Source organism: Poecilia latipinna, unplaced genomic scaffold (assembly GCF_001443285.1).
Source record: "Poecilia latipinna isolate Pla-1442-1.1 unplaced genomic scaffold, P_latipinna-1.0 Scaffold540, whole genome shotgun sequence".
Taxonomy (NCBI): Eukaryota; Metazoa; Chordata; class Actinopteri; order Cyprinodontiformes; family Poeciliidae; genus Poecilia; species Poecilia latipinna.
In genome coordinates, this window is record NW_015113156.1 from 4,663 (window position 1) to 20,759 (window position 16,097).

The 16,097-nt window shown below is 38.0% G+C and overlaps 1 protein-coding gene across 4 annotated transcripts in view; it reads right to left on the minus strand.

Moving 5' to 3' along the window:
- Positions 1–269: 269 nt before the first annotated feature.
- galnt13 (polypeptide N-acetylgalactosaminyltransferase 13) overlaps positions 270–16,097 on the minus strand; it is a 39,763-nt gene continuing 23,935 nt past the window's right edge. For 2 of the 4 annotated variants that reach the window (XM_015041145.1, XM_015041144.1), the window contains exons 10-15: positions 15,742–15,881; positions 13,246–13,344; positions 12,025–12,159; positions 11,719–11,748; positions 9,479–9,706; positions 3,137–3,223 (exon numbers count right to left, since the gene is read on the minus strand). In XM_015041145.1, coding sequence (XP_014896631.1) covers positions 9,521–9,706; positions 11,719–11,748; positions 12,025–12,159; positions 13,246–13,344; positions 15,742–15,881 — 590 coding nt within the window. In that variant the 3' untranslated portion in view covers positions 3,137–3,223; positions 9,479–9,520. Of the gene's footprint in view, positions 3,224–9,478; positions 9,707–11,718; positions 11,749–12,024; positions 12,160–13,245; positions 13,345–15,741; positions 15,882–16,097 lie in introns of all 4 variants that reach the window. The other 2 variants (XM_015041146.1, XM_015041147.1) reach the window with 2 other exon arrangements.

Genomic DNA, 16,097 nt, shown 5'->3' on the forward strand with positions numbered 1-16,097 from the left:
TAACAAAGCAGGAGTCCTCTGAAAGGTCAAGCCTTCTTAGCTAAAATGTACACAGTAGAATGAGTCATGTCAGGAGTCCTTTCGTCAGCTGACAACCACGGGCTCCTTGTACACACTGGACAAAAGGAGAATGTAACATCCATCGCAAACTACTCCTGTCATTGTAAAATACAGTCCCAAATTTACCAAAGACGCCACATGAAGCCTGGCGATGGAATGTGGAGGGGTCTCAGAAGCCCACTGTAAATTCAGAGAACTTAAGGAAAATGTTGTATTCACATTTTTTTTTTTTATTTTAACAAAAAACAGAGGCAAAACATACAGTTATCACTTTGCAGTCTGCATAATGGAACATTACATTTCTGTGTTACTCTGTGCACTTTATTGGAAAGACAGTTGATTAACATGTAATACAAAAGAGGTGATCAAAACGTACTCTGAATACCAAGTAAGGATTCTGTGAAGATTTCAAGTAGCTCTGACAGTTACTTCCTCCTGTGTTCTTACCGGAGGTCCTTAAAATAATCTAAGATGTATCTTTGGGGTAGTTACAGTGTCTTGCAAAAGTATTAACTTATTTTTCCAAGCTTCATATGGGGCATCAATCCATCTATCGTCTCTAACTTCATATCTTAAAGCTGCAAGTCTTTTTGTTTACATCTCCTCCTATTATGCACATATAGATTTGGACTCATTCTGTTTTGTTTTGTTTTTTTTGCAAATTTGCTCAAATACAGTCAAAGTTGATCGATATAATCTGTGAACATTAATTTTCTCAGTACATGCCTTCAGCCAAATTTAGGATTTGGCAATCCAACACATAAATGTGCTTTGATATTTTGCAAGACACTGCATCAAAACACAGTCTAATTATGAAACCAATATTCCAAAACCAGTATTTCAGTACCTGTTTTTTTCTTCTTCTTCTTTTTCAAAATCTTTCAATCACCTTTTAAACAGATGGGTGTTCACACTTACAGGATCATAGAAAAATAACTGGTTCTTTATTTACAACATCAACAGTGATACAGACAAGTTCACAGCCTTATGTACAACATCTGTTTTCAGAATCCAGCACAGCGGTGCAATCAAAAGTCCCTCTCACATTTCTATGGGCATCAGACGAATATGACACTGTAGCAGATGCCTGCTGAAGTGTAAGAAATGAATGGGATCGTGAACCTGTTTGAGATATGGCTGTTTTTTTTTTCTTCATATATGCATATGCTTCTGATTTTATCTGTGAAAACATGGCAACAGAAAGACGTTTGAACAACAAGCTATGTGTCTGAAGGCACATATTACAACCCCACTCCAGGATAGTTTGGTTTCTAAATCTCCCTTCTGACAATGAGAGAAATCCTTTAAAAACATTCCAGTCAACATTCCTGGTTTTAGGAAAGAACTATGATCCCATTCCACTTTCTTCTGTTACTTAAAAAAAAATGCTTCAAAACAATTCTTTCAATTCCTACAATAATACATATCAAAAAAAAAAATATGGGCATTTTTTCACACAATGCTTGACATCCTTCATAATTAACACAAAAGCAAGAGAAAATATTTGAGGTATTTTAAAGAATAAAAATTGTACCTTCTTTTTACATGACAAAGGGCTCAATTAAATCAGTTTTGAGCTACAACAGTATGGCATTGCAAGCGTGTCAACAGAAATGAAAATGAATTTTTGTTCCTTGAAACATTTTTTTTTTTTTTACTAGAGCGCTGCCGATTGTGGTGCTTGATTGGTAGCTAATTTAGGCCATAAATGACCCTAGTTAGAGTTATGGTAAAATTTACAGGGTCTGCTTTGGAGTGAGAATCTTACAAGGCAAATACATTTTAGAGCCAGAAAACCATGAATTGTTGCAAGTATAAAGCATAACCAAATCTCAATTGGCATCTTATTGTTTTTCAAAGCAGATAAGTACCATTAGATTAAACCTAAAGTGGCTTGACGTTTTGTTTGAAACTTTATTTTATAAGCATATGCTTCTGGGCTGTAAAGTGCTTTCTATTGGTCTGACAAGCATCTGCAGTAGGAACATTGAACCCCAAAAATCTGGTTAGTCACATTTATTTAGTGATTTATCAAGGGGCACAATTGTGACTTCACTCGCTGTTTTTTATGATGCATAATGTATTTCATGGCTACAAATTCAAGTGTCAACATGTGATCATGGGTCTCCAGTTTCTGACAAGAAGCTTGTTAGCTCTGCATGATACCTCTTCTAAAATGAGCACAAAGTTTACAGCAGTGTCCTGTCAAACAAGAGGGGAGCAAACAAAAAAAAAAAAAAAATTGTATCAGTGTCAGAGAGGGTATGTTGTACAGCAGTTTGACAGCATCCCTCCCACAGAGTTGATGCTGACCCTCTGATGGCAGCAGCTGCTGTGATGGGAAACACCCACAGCTCCCAGAATATAAGCCTCTTTATTTTTGAGAAAAGTGATAAATGCAACCACTGGCTCCTGTTTTATTATAAAGCCAAGGTGAGTAGAAATAAAATGTTACCTCATGCATTGTCACCACACTTTCTAACTGAATTCATCTTAGAAATCCTAGGGTAAACTTTTTTTTTCTTTTTTTTATCTGAACAAAGCAGATAGCGATAAAAAAAAAAAAAAGATGAGCAGTGAACCAGCTGTGCTCATAAAATCTGATGCACTCGCTAACATTGCTGAGCACGTTTGGAGATTTCGATATTTTACCAACTCTTCTGTGTACGTGTTTGACCTCCAGCAGAGAGACAAGGTTTGTTTTTTTTACGAGCAAATGCGTGTTCTTCATGCTCAGACCCCATGCATGGTCCCTCCCAGCCTGGACGCAGCCTAGAGCCACGCCTCATTATGTGGTCGGAAAGACAGGTGCTGCCTTGCCTAAACCCGAGGCCCAGCCTCAACAGGATACGGATCCATAGAGGAAGTTAATCCTCTGCTGCGTCTCTGCGACTGGTGGCCAGGCAGCTACAGGAGGAAGCATATGTTGTGTGTTAAGAGCCACCTGGTGAGGGTGTGAATGGCAAGTCGGGTTAGGAAAAGGAAGAGGAGGAGGAAGACGAGGGAATGCCGAGGTGAAGGATCAGATGCTTAGGGTCATGTTACGGAGCAGCCACTGCTGGGAGCGGCTGCCGCTGCAGTCTCTCAGGGTGGGGACCATCTTGTCCTCCTCGGACGGCATGTCCAAGCACTGGTTGCTATTCACGTGGAGCAGCGTCAGTTGCTGAGAAGAGAGCAAACACAGGTGATTACCGCTGTGGCGGGACAATTTCCTTCCAATTGTAATTTTTATGAACTGTAAACACAAACCCATTTAGGTAGAAAAGGGTGAGAGGAATGCTTTTGAAAGTCAGAACACGCATTTCGGTTATAAAAACCGAGGCTCCTATAGGAGGAATCGATGGTTGCTTCCATTTAGCGTGAAAGGCAGAAAACCCAAACTACACCCGTGAAGTTTCTTTTCATATGGAATTTGTCACATTGCAAAACACAAAAGCTGAAGTATTTTATAGAGACTGAAAACTGCATTTCTATTCAGGCACCCTGGATTGTTGGTAGAACCAGGAATCAGTGCAATTTTAGATGCAAATCCTTTGCTACCAGCTTTGCTCATTCAGAGACTAAAACTTCTTAATATTCTTCTTTGCAAAAACAGCTCAAACTCAGTCAGATTGGATGGAGTGTGTTTGTGAATATCAATTTTGAGATCTTGCCACAGATTCTCAATTAGATGGTACATTTGCATAATGCTCTTTTCATCTGCAGAAATGGAATAGTCCACTGGATTTTATTTAAGAGAAAAAAAAGAAAAATGAATTGTAAAAAACCCACACTTGTAAGATTTTTAGTATTTTTAAAGTAAATACACATAATTTTCCTTCCACTGTATAATTATATACCACATTGTATACATCTATCACATAAAATCTCAAAGTAAATAATACAAACACACTGAAGATTATAGATGCAACATGATAAACATGTGAATAGGTTCAAGGGTGTATTGCCGTTACAATATCTAGTATTTAAATATCATTGGATTGGAGTTAATACATTTTTCGTATATTTATTTAACAATAGCAAAGCCAAATACAAACATATAAAAGCAATACCTTGTTCCAAAAAGTACAAATGAATAGGCTATGCCTGTGTATTTTGATAACACTGACCTCAAAACAAAAAGGAGAATACAGAGGCCACATCATGCATCACAGCCCAGCCGTGGCATCGTCTACGAAATAAATTGGCCTTGACACAAGTTGTTTCAGGATCTGTCAGATTGAGATCAGCTGACAATGACTGATTAACAGGTCTGCTTCATGAAAGACGTCTCTGGAAAATTAATGACGTCTGAATTCCATTAAGTAGCTTCTGGATTCGTGCGCGCCGGCTCCCTGTCACAGCTGTGATTTCACTGAGACGCCAGAATAGAACAGGGCCTTCCTTCATCAGTGTAATTATTGTGTTTCTCTCCTGCCGTTTGTCCCCCTCTCACCTGTCAGCCCCTGTCTCTCCGCTGCTCTGTCAAGTTAGCTGGAGAAGTCAGGCGACAGAACGAATGGGAAAAAAAAAAAAAAAAAAAGAAAAGAAAAAAAAAGGCCCCACCTGTTGTGAAGAGACGAACCCAACCACCGCATCGATGCGTACCACAGGAGAAAAGCTATCTACCGTGACGGCAGCAGAGGCAACTCCCCCAACACCCAAGAACAGCAGGAGAGCTCTCAGTGGTTCCAAATTAACCATTCATGTTCATGCGCTCATATGGATGATGAGTTCACAACCGTACTTCTTTCTAGGGTTGCCTTTCTTGCCCTATAATTACACACGTAGGATAAAAGGACCACATTTGTTTTTAAAAACACTTTTTTAGAGTAAAATGTCTTACAAACCAATGAGTAGCTTTGTCCTGTCGTTGGAAAGTCAACTCCAGTTTCTCTTTAAGAACTATAATAATAAGCTACAGGAATTACATTTAAAAGAATTTCAAGCCAGTTCCTGCTTTGGAACAGAGGTGTGAGACAGTAGTTTCAGGGTCTTACTATTACTTTAGAACACATTTTTAGTGTCACATTAGAAATCAGAGGTCTCAAATGGTAATTTCTGAAGAATGTAAATCTCTCCTTAACTTTGGGCTTTTCAAAAGGCTGCCCACATTTGGTCTAAAACCGATGGAGGCAGAAAAGGATAAAACAGACTCACTTTGCTGTAATCTGTTCATCCATCCTGTTATCTAATGAAAGCCTTACTCTCTCCCTGACACATCTTGCCATGTAGTAGAAAGTTTTGTTTAAATGTGTTTCCTTGACTTTATTTTTTAAACACCACTTTGAAACTAAGCAGCTTTACATCTTCTTCACGTGCAGTAAAGTCTAGACTAAAAGTGTCGTTTTCAATGTGACCCAGTAGATCTCAGAGCAGGTTCACTGGTGTATAAAAGATTGGACCTTTGAGTTTTCAGCCAGTCGGTCAGGTGTCAGAGCTCATTAAGCTGAAAATATTTGGTCACCTGCAGATTTCTCGGCACATCGCTTTCAGTGACTCAAATCGAGCAATTTCATACCAGCAAGGTGCCGCAGAATGAGTTCAGAGGAAGATCACAATTTATACAGCGAGAGTTTGTTTTAGATTCCAACCTCTATATATCAACCAACAAGCATTGTTTAGAAATTAAAACCCACATTCACTGGGAAACCTCCAGTGAATGTGGGGTTTTGTTTATCATTGCGGAAATACACAAAAAGGTCTCCATTATGCTGCCAAGGATCTTTTCCCCCCTGACCCTTCAATCGCCACTGGGCTGCTCATGTTGTTTCAACTAACAACTATTCTAACAAAAATATTTTCTTAGCAATAACACCATAAAGGTAATTTATAGCATTTTTATTTTACACCTTATTTGATGTCACTCCAATATCTGTACTGAATTTTAAATGGATCACAGTTGAAGATTTCTGGGATTACAATGTGGTGTTCTAATACCATAACTTCTCATTTTTGTTTTTTGTTTTCTTCTTTTTTTTTACGCATAAATGTAAAACACAGTCACCTATTCCTGAAATGTAAAAGTTAAAAATGTAATTCCATGTTATTCGTTACTTGTATATTTTGAAATGTAAAAAAATAAAAAATAAAAAAAAAAATCTATAAATGTTTAGGATCATATTAAAAAATATAACTTATTTTTAATTGCATCTTAATTCTACTAGAAAACAATACTTTTTCAAAATTGGACGATTGTTATGTTGGTTTTTACAGAAAAAGTTTGTGATTGGTGCATCTCCAGTTAATTGTAAAATATGTATCTCCACTTTATCTCCAGTTAATTGCTGGAGATGTACCAGCATCTAATTTGTTTGTAACGAAGGTTTACGAAACCTATATTACAAAGGCACACAGTTCTGTATTGTAATATAATTTATGGGTATCTTTCAAAGCAAGACTGCAATAGCGAAGCGGATATAACCCGCAGCTTTACAGTAAGCACAGCCTTATCTTGGGAGTCGTTCTTCACGAATATGAGGTAAAATTCATGTGAGGAACTATAATATTCAGTCTGTGATTGCCACAGTGTTTTTTTTATCCTACATTGGAGGCACACTGTAATTGTTCATTAAAACAAGATTGTGCTTTGGCCATTGACGGAGGATCTCCAGACTAATGAGCTCGCAGAGACGCTCGGGCCATGTTTGATCTTAAGCTATAAAAACACAAGGACCAGTATTTCTCTGCCCAGATATGAGGATGTGCACGCACACACACACACACACACACACACACACGTATTCTTCCTGAAGTACACGTTGCAGACTGCCCAACAAGGCTTATTTGTTCAAACAGAGTGAGAACAAAGAGCAGGTGGCACACGATCCCTCGCACCTGCCAAAAAGACTGGAGAAAAGAACAAAGAGGTTGCTTTATTTAGAAAAAGGGAAAAAAATGATAAGAAGAATGATATAATCCTGACATAAAAAAAAAACTGTTTTTCTGTATCATTTGAAAATGATGAGCAGTAGTATCAATAAAAAGACTTTACGCTATCAAAACGCCACAATATTTCAGCTGAAGTCTGGCTCATGAAGCACCATCCGGTTGCCGTCACGGATGTAGCCTCGTCTGGCAAAATGCATCCATGCTATTATTATTAGATCTGGATATAACAGCGAGTTCTTTAAAAAGAAAAAAAAAAAAAAAAAGCATATTCTCAATATAAAGGGTGTCAAAATTAAAGTTTAAAAGAACGCATTTCTTTAGCTACCCACTTGTGTTGACAGAGTAGGCTAATAAAGACATCATCCAGATGCAAAGCCTGTTCAGTCTGTACATTAATTTTAAAGTTACAGTTTGGTTTCAACGTCCCACCCTTTAATTTAGAGACAAATAGAAGATGGATTGATTACACAACAACAAATCCCCACGAAAAAGCTCAGTGTTTTAACAAGACCGTGTGTGTGTGTGTGTGTGTGTGTGTGTGTGTGTGTGTGCGTGTGTGTGTGACCTCAGTATATTTTCATACACAAAACAACTTATTATCATTTGGCTGTTTGGCCGATACCTCTAATATCTAAGAGTTTTACATTTGCTCTGCTCTGCATACTTTATTGGCTATTTAACCCTATAGTTATCCTAGGAACCTTCAAGAAGTCAAGCATAGCATACACATTTTACTAATTATTGTGTTTTTTTTTTTGCGCAATCCACGATATCACAAAGCTGCCTAAATAGAACAAAAAGAGCAGATTCATAAATCATTAGCAGTCTGGCCATGGAGAGAACCCCTGCAGCTGGTAGGGCTTGCTGCAAGTGAACTGCAATAACATAAGGAAATGTTGCAAAATGTTTTGCAAGTATTTTGTTGTAACATAATTGAAACCTCACTAAGCTCTGGAAGGTCATTATAAGCTTGAAGTTGATCATATTTTAATGCTGGACCAAAACTTATTCGCTATATCACAATCATTAATGATCTTTGCTGGAGGAAGAAGACGCATCAGGCTGACTTGTTATTGAGAGATTTTTCTTTTCATTTAAAAATTCCAAGTTGTCAAGAGAGGAGTAATACAATGGAGGGCAGGGAAAATGTACCTTAAATGAAATTAGCAGAAATGTGGAAGTCCAGTTCTTTGCTCATAATTATTTCATGCCAGCTTTAGGGCAGAGAAAACTCCCATCCTAACCTCTCAGCAAATGAAGCAGGGCCTCTGGAGCAAGTTACAGACCGTTTGCGCAGCTGAGACCAGCTAATTAAATGAAGACTGCTTCGAACCGTCCTTCCTGTCACCAGGCAGCACACTACACTTGCATCGAGGCATAAGAGTCACCATTTTGACTGTGGAGTCTTATTTTCCTTTTTTCCTTTTCTTTCTTTTCAGGCGCTTTCCTTTTATTTCAAGGCAGAGTGAAGCAATAGTTTCGTTTGCTTTAATGATGACTCGGTCTTGCATCCGTGCTTCCTTCTTCTTAGGGCAATGTCAGGGGGAACTCAGAGCGCGACCAGCAAATCAGGCCATCTAACAGCACGTCACTTTGCTGCCATGACTCCGACACACACCACAAGTTCTGGGAGCTCCTCGCTCAATTTACGGAGCTGGGACACAAAAACCGTGGCATTCTACATGCTCTTTAGCTGTGTTGAGAGTCACCGAGGTTCAGGACTCTGAAGTGCAAACTTGAGATAAGTCTGCAGAGCAGAATAGGCTATAGAGAAAATGACAGGCGCAAAGGCGGGAAAATAACAACCCTGAAATGAAAAGAAAAGCGGAGCAAAAGAACATCTCTTACAGAGCTATGTAAATAAGTAGGCAGAGTGGTGAAAAGCCCCGATGATTGGGATTCATTGCTTTAACAATCTGAACATGGCACACCGTGTGCACAGCTGCTTCAGGCCAATAAGAGAGCCATCTGAGTGTCCAGAGCCATGAAAAGGTAGCTCCACAATGAAGGATCACTTCAAAGAACTTGTAAACAATAGCTGACCCATTTCAATCATGTGTGCTGGTAGATAATCAGCTAAAAATAAACACGTCCTCCTCCGTTTCAAACATCACTCACCAGGCGTGGGCAGACCAGGACACAGCCAGTGAATATTCACATCAAAATAAAACATTCATGTTGGAAAATAAATGTCAAATGAGATCTAATTTAGCATGAAGTCTAGCTAAAGGTCCTGCAGATAAGATCTTATACACTGAAGCATCTTGAAGGGACATCTGTCACTGCTTAATGTGCTTCTGCCCCGTCTTCATGGATTCCCTCTAAAAGGTCACCAGTAAAAGCTTTTTAATGCTCCATAGAACAATCTGCATCCACATTCTAAGACCTGAAAGAAGCACAACATGCTCCGAATCCATCTGCTCTTCCTGCAAAAGGAAAATAAAATATCTAAAGTGACAATCTGCTCTGGAGGCAACTACCGACTAAACAATCTAACCGATCTAAACTGCATTGCTAAACTAGATTGCAACAGCTAACATGTGCTCACCTCATGCCCCCCAAAACGCTGCCCCAAAGAGCAGATGTTAGTTTAGAGAATATAATCGGTGGGACTGAAGTAAAGGTGCCTAGCGACCTCCAGGCGGGTGTAGTTGTGGAGGATCCACGCCTGCAAAGGGCTGTTGTTACAGTACTCCACAGTGGGGCCGTAGGTGCCGTCCTCCAGGCGGCTGATGGTCAGGCATGACTGGGTGATGATGTGAAGGAAGGTGTGTTTCTGCACGGATCCAGGAAGGAAGAGGAACACATGGTCGTGAAGGCAAGTAAAATAATTATTTATATCCTCTAACTAGGGTGTCAGGTTGTCAGCAAAAACAAACAAAGCTAAAGAGAATCATAACTGGAAGAAATTGTCTGAACCAAACTTTGACACTACGTACCATTTAATAGTCGCAGTTGAGGAAAAACATGTTTGTTTACCGCAGTCTCAGGCTTCAGGTGTATTTAAAGGCATTGAGTTAAATGCCAATTTTTTACAAAATTTGATAAGCGGGTGTGGCCACCATAATCTTTAGCTTTCTCTACTTTTTCAGATTTAAGTCAGAACTATGTCTTGGCTGCTCCAATGAGTTAATATTACTTCCTCTTAGAATAAACATAGTGGTAAATTGAGAAGATAACTTTCAACTTAAATCTACTAGGAATAATTTGGATTCATCTGGAAGGTACACATATTTACCTATTGTGAACTTTTATTTTCGTATAAAACTTTGTGAAACCATGACGACATTGTGAAATCTTGGTATTTTTGTAAAAACTGATCATATTATTATAAATCTCATATCGATTTATGCCTAAAAAGTAGAGAGGGTCTCAGATGATTACATTTTAGATAGGCTGCTTATATTTAAACATCGAATATAATGTGTATTTAATACAATTCAGTTTGCATTTCTCCTTCACAAAATTTCAAACAAGCATAATGTAAATGTCATTCATGAAATGTTAACAGGATTTTGAAATGTTAGCGGCGCATCTTGAAAAAATTACAACAGCTTACTTTTTTTGACAACGCATAACAGCATTTAAAATTAAAAGAGGCTGCAAATTAGCAACATTACAACAGGAATATGAAAACTTAAATGTGTTCAAGCGAAACTGATGACCAGCTGGATTTTTCCACGTTTCTCTAGTGACCCAGGATTCAGACGTTGTCAGTCACACCTGCGCTAAAAATAACCTTGACCCCAATAGTCGTGAAAACCCAACGCTGTTTACCGGTCTGGTCTGCTTCATTCATTATTTATTCACTTTTTTTTTTTTTTTCCAACTTTCCGAAAGCGCCCTGAGAACAAAGCGTAATTAAAGAATTTCCCCTGGGGGTTTTGCTCGGCGCTTGATGGGAACAGCCTGTGGGCTTCTTCGCCTCGCCATATCGAAACATCAGCAATGTGACAACTCAATCACTCACAGATTACACTGCAGGACTTTTCAAGCATCTCTCCGGAGATTTGAAAAATTCATAAATAGTTAAAACACAAATACTTTTCCAGTTCCATAAGCCCTAATGTGTTTTGACCAGTGAGGCAATCAAGTCTTAAGACGGCTTAGGGAAGAGTATTTGTACTTCTCCCAGGAGCATAAAATGTCGTGTTGTGTCTTGTACACAACATCTGCTTCTTCATTTGGATGAATATTAAAGTTTCAATTTGCACAAACAGAAGTGTAAGGTAAAATGAAACCTTCGTGTTTAATATTCAGAATAAACCAATGTCATTAATCTTACTTTGGTTTCCTCTTTTGCTCTGTAGAGCAGCAGATCAGTAAATTATGACATATGTGTGGATTTGTTTCGTATAAATTCAATGTTTTGCATAAATTTAGCAAATGTGTCTTATGACAAAACAAAAATGCACACAGGAGCAAGTGCTTACAAAGCATTGTATGTATATTAATTATAATTTTTGATTACCAAGAGGTTCTCTTGGCTTCTTAGAAAGGATATTTGCTACAAAAATGTATTTGTATAAATTTGTCTTATTTTATCTGTAATCACTGAAATTATAAAAATATCACATTAAAAGGAAATTAATAAAGCTGTAAAATTCAGTGACATTTTCCACCACATTTTTTTCAAGCTAAGAAAAAAAGCTTGAAAATTTCACAAAGATTTACGTATTCTAACCTAAGAACCACAGATTCTTCAAACTCGCTAGAGGATGCCACTGCACTCAGAGCACAGGACATAAGCTATAGGGAGATTAAGGCAGGAGAACTTTGACAGCTTACCTCAAAATCATACTCCCACTTGCCAACATACTATATGAAATGAGAGAAGATGAGAAGAGACACAGCTGCTGGAAGGAAATAGCACCTGGACACTGAGCTGCTTAAAAAAAATAAAAACCTACAAAAACACACAACACCATCTAGTGGCAGAGAAGAGGCATCACATTTTCCAATTTCCTGCCATGTAAATCCTATTTTAGTAAACCGCTGCTTTCGATTTGACGACATAATCCTCAGAGGGCAAAACGGACCACATCCCACTGCCTCGATTTGGACTCTGGTTCCTGCAGGAAACTCAGATCCTACCTCGGCATCGTACTCAAACATCTGGTTGCCCTTCATGTGGTGACACTTGAGCATCTTGACGGGCCCGTTGAGCCTGGAGACATCCAAACAGAGGTCATCCGTCCGGATTTCTTTATCCGCTGTGTAGGAAAAGACCTGGGGAATGCAACACAAAGATGAATAAAAACACAATGAATCCATTCCAAAGGTGTACAATACTTTTTTTTCTCTGTACTTTCGACAAAAGTACAGAGAGCATTTTCAATTTTTTAAGCTGCATGTTTGAGCATAAGTATCCAATAAAGATTATAATTCAAGATCTTACCGGATAAGCTAAATACTGGACTCAAAAAGGGACTAGTGTACTTCTTATCACAGATCAAATCATACAGAAAAAAAAACAAAAAAGCAAAAGGTTAAAACGCTTCTTCTCAATGGACAAGGTCCCAAATATAATGGCTGATTAGTTACCAATTAGAGATAATTAAGTCGATGTTTTGGAGTTTTCATCACCAAGACTTGATCTTGGTGGGACAAAAAAATTCAAGGCAGAACTGCAGGTCGGCCTGCAAACCTGGTTCGGCAGGATTGGGACAACATTTTAGCAAACTATCATGAAAAAGTTGCATAAAAATACTTAATTGTTTACAAAGGCAGTTCTCCTATAAAACTACAAAATGCATCTAATCTTCTGGCTTTATTTAAAGTTTAAATAAATAACATTGCCTGCAGATATAATAATTAGATGAAAGAGCCTCCTGTGAGAAACTTAATTTCTTTTCTCAATATTCTGCACATTTGTTTCTCCAAACATATATTTACTGATTACAGTTAAGTGGCTTTATTTTAACTCCACTGGTGGCTTCTTTCTAACATACAGCTGACTTGTCAGAGCAGACGTTTACATTTTGTTGGTATTTGTATAGGCTGAAAAGCTAAAGATGCTCTCCAATTCCAGGTTTTTCAATCATTTTCCAGCAGACAACTGTTATTAATCACCTTATGCACTGAGAAAACACCAATAGTTTTGCAATAGCTCATTCTTTTTTAGCACTTTGCTGCTTTGTGGACAGTTGGGGATCTGGTAGGTGATCAAAGGCATGTTTACTACCCATTCAAAAAAACGCTTACAATTTAAACATGAAAAGCTGATAAAAATATAAAACTTTATACAAGTTATCAAAGGGGTGTCCTTTTTTCTGTACAATCTATACATTTTATGCTTAAAAGAGAGAAAAATACCTGGTTTCCACCCATGCCATGACAGTTGAAAAAGCCAACTTTCTCGTTCTCCTTTCTTCCCATGTTGTCCACACACTGGTTGGTCTCCACATTCCTGATCTGCAGGCAGGTACAGACAGACCAATAATTTTACTATTCAAAGCATGTACTTTTCGAAACGGTTATACTGAAATCCATATCGTCTTGTAAATGGTCAGTTGTGTATTTCTAAGCTGCTAAAGCCAGATCACATAAAGGTCACAGGTCTGAATATATTTTCCTGTTAGGAAACCCAAGATGGATTGATGATGGCGGCAGTGACGGAAACCACTGCAGCTAGTTTTAACTGGTATCCATCAATGGCTTTTATCAAACAGGAAAGTTATCCAGCTTGCTGTTTTTTAATGTTTTTACCAAGCCATCTCGACAATATGACATGATTTTTGTTTGTTTGTTTGTTTTTACAGAAATACAATAATTATGAGTTTATCACCATGCCCTTGTGTTGAAACATAAAAGAATTATAAATGGTACACTGACACATTTAGTCAAACTCAAAAATGTGGCTCTAAAGGTGAATTTGCCTCCTTGCCAGTTCATATCCTTACTTCATATCTAGTCACTGTAATTTTCCCCTCCCTACTTTCCACTGATAAGGACCGACTGACTCAAAATTATTCATACTCCTGGCAGAAGCCTGCAGTTTTTTCATGACACATTTTACATCCTTCTTTTATTTTCAGTCAGTGCAAGTAAATGGCAAAATATTTCAATGTGTAAATTTTCAGATTTTTACCAGGTTTTAAAATTATTTAAATCTGACCTCAACTGTAAGAAAGCCAGTCCACACATTTCACTATGTACGCATGTAACATGTACACAAAATTTGAAAAATAAATTATGACAGGTCTTTCTTCTAAACACGAGCTTGAGTCCAACTTCAACCAATATGGGAACTAACTATAACAACTCACATATTGACCCATATATATTATCAAGGCTTGTTGCAGCTTCCATTTACCGCAGGATTTTCTTAAAATCATTGTGATGAAGACGAAGCATACACTATATTCTAAGCTTAACACGCACAACTAAAACATCACAATTAAGAAATATAAAACCCAACACTTTACAGCTTTTACAGAACGGCTGACAGTGTGTTATAGTAATTGGGACTCAGTCAGAAGAAGTCTGGCTCGGAGGGAAAGGGACGGGGAGAGGTGACAGAAGAAGATTCAGCTCTTTTACAACAGGGTGACAGAGCAGTAATGATGAAAATACTCCCGTCCCCAGCTGATTTTCAAGTTCTTTTCACCACAAGTTCTTATACTGACACTACTTTTTAAATAGCCATTTACCCCGAGGGAGACATGGCTCATGACAGTTCTGCCTCTAACCAAAGCTGCGCTGGAGCAGACATTGCATAAAAAGGCAAATCCGGTTAGTTAAAAAAAAATACTTTCATCTCGAGTTAGCAGGAGCTCGAACTTATATCATCTTGCTAATGCGATGGTCACATTCTTGCTGCAGACTCCTGCAGCCTGCTTTCTTTGCAAAAAATAAAAAATAAACATAATAACATATATTGTTTATTTAGACATGTAGGAACTTTGAAATTTTGTGAAATATATTTTTACTCACCAAGTAGAGATCAGATCAATTGATACATAAGCTTTACCCCACTCCCTCTGTACACATAATAACTCTGTAAATGTCTCAGATCAATATTGCCTGTGTGAGCATCCAAGCGGGACTTTGTTATAAGTATTCAATACAACAGACTGAGTATGGCTGCTTCTATCTCATTTTCTCCAGCCTTTCTCGGGTCCATAGAGCTTTGCATTTATCTCTCTGTAATATTGTATTTCTGAAAGCACAGATATGCATGGCATGGTCCCAATCAATCATAAAACAACCTAAATTTCAATTCAAAATGTGAAACTCGTGTTTTATATATGATTTTTATTACACAAGCGTGAGCAGTTCGAGAAAACTGTATGACGCAAAACCACTAAAAAATGATTTATAAGGAACACAGAGATCTTATTTTATGACCTGCAGAGGACCGGTGACTTGAAATTTGTCCTGCAGATAGTCAACTGACACCCTGTGAAGAAAAGCGAGCCACGAAAGGTCACTGCTAAAGAAGATGGCTGAGTAATGTAACTTTGTATACTAATGGAAAGCGTACAGGAAGGGAAAAAATATGGTAAGACAAAGTGCTCAAGCAACAGAGAAGTCTTGAGAGGAGTGCAAAGAAAAGCCTGATCAAAAAGTTAATTTATGTCAGTAATTAAAATGTGAAACTAATACACTGTTTTGATTATTATGACTTACAACAACAAAAAAAAAAAAAAAAAAAAAAAAAAAAAAAAAAAAGATTTATATATATATATATATTAGAAAATTACACTTTTAGAAGATATTCTTATGTCTTGAGAAGCTCCTGTATCGGGCAAATGGTAGGACAAAAAAAACAAAACAAAAAACAAAATTAATGTACAAGAGCGCTCATACTTCACCAAGTGAGAAGTATCTTCTTGGGATCTGGGAGTCAGGGTAGATGTTCTCTAGATACCAGGAAAATGGTTTACACTTCAAGGCCTCTCGGAGAGTTTTGCGGGAGGAAACGTCTCCGTAGTCCACCCGCATCACACCTGCAGGAGTCAACGGAGGAGTTAATCACATTTATCGGAGAGTGTCATCAGGCTGATTTCAGATTTTCCCGTTCTGAAACAACTGCTCTGTTTTTTTGCATCACCATGAAGAAACACCAGAGGGCCTTTTTCCTCACCAACATGCCACACAGCTCTGCATAAAAAATTGTGCCACGATGTTAATCAGGGAGGGATTTTCTCTTAAGTTATACATAA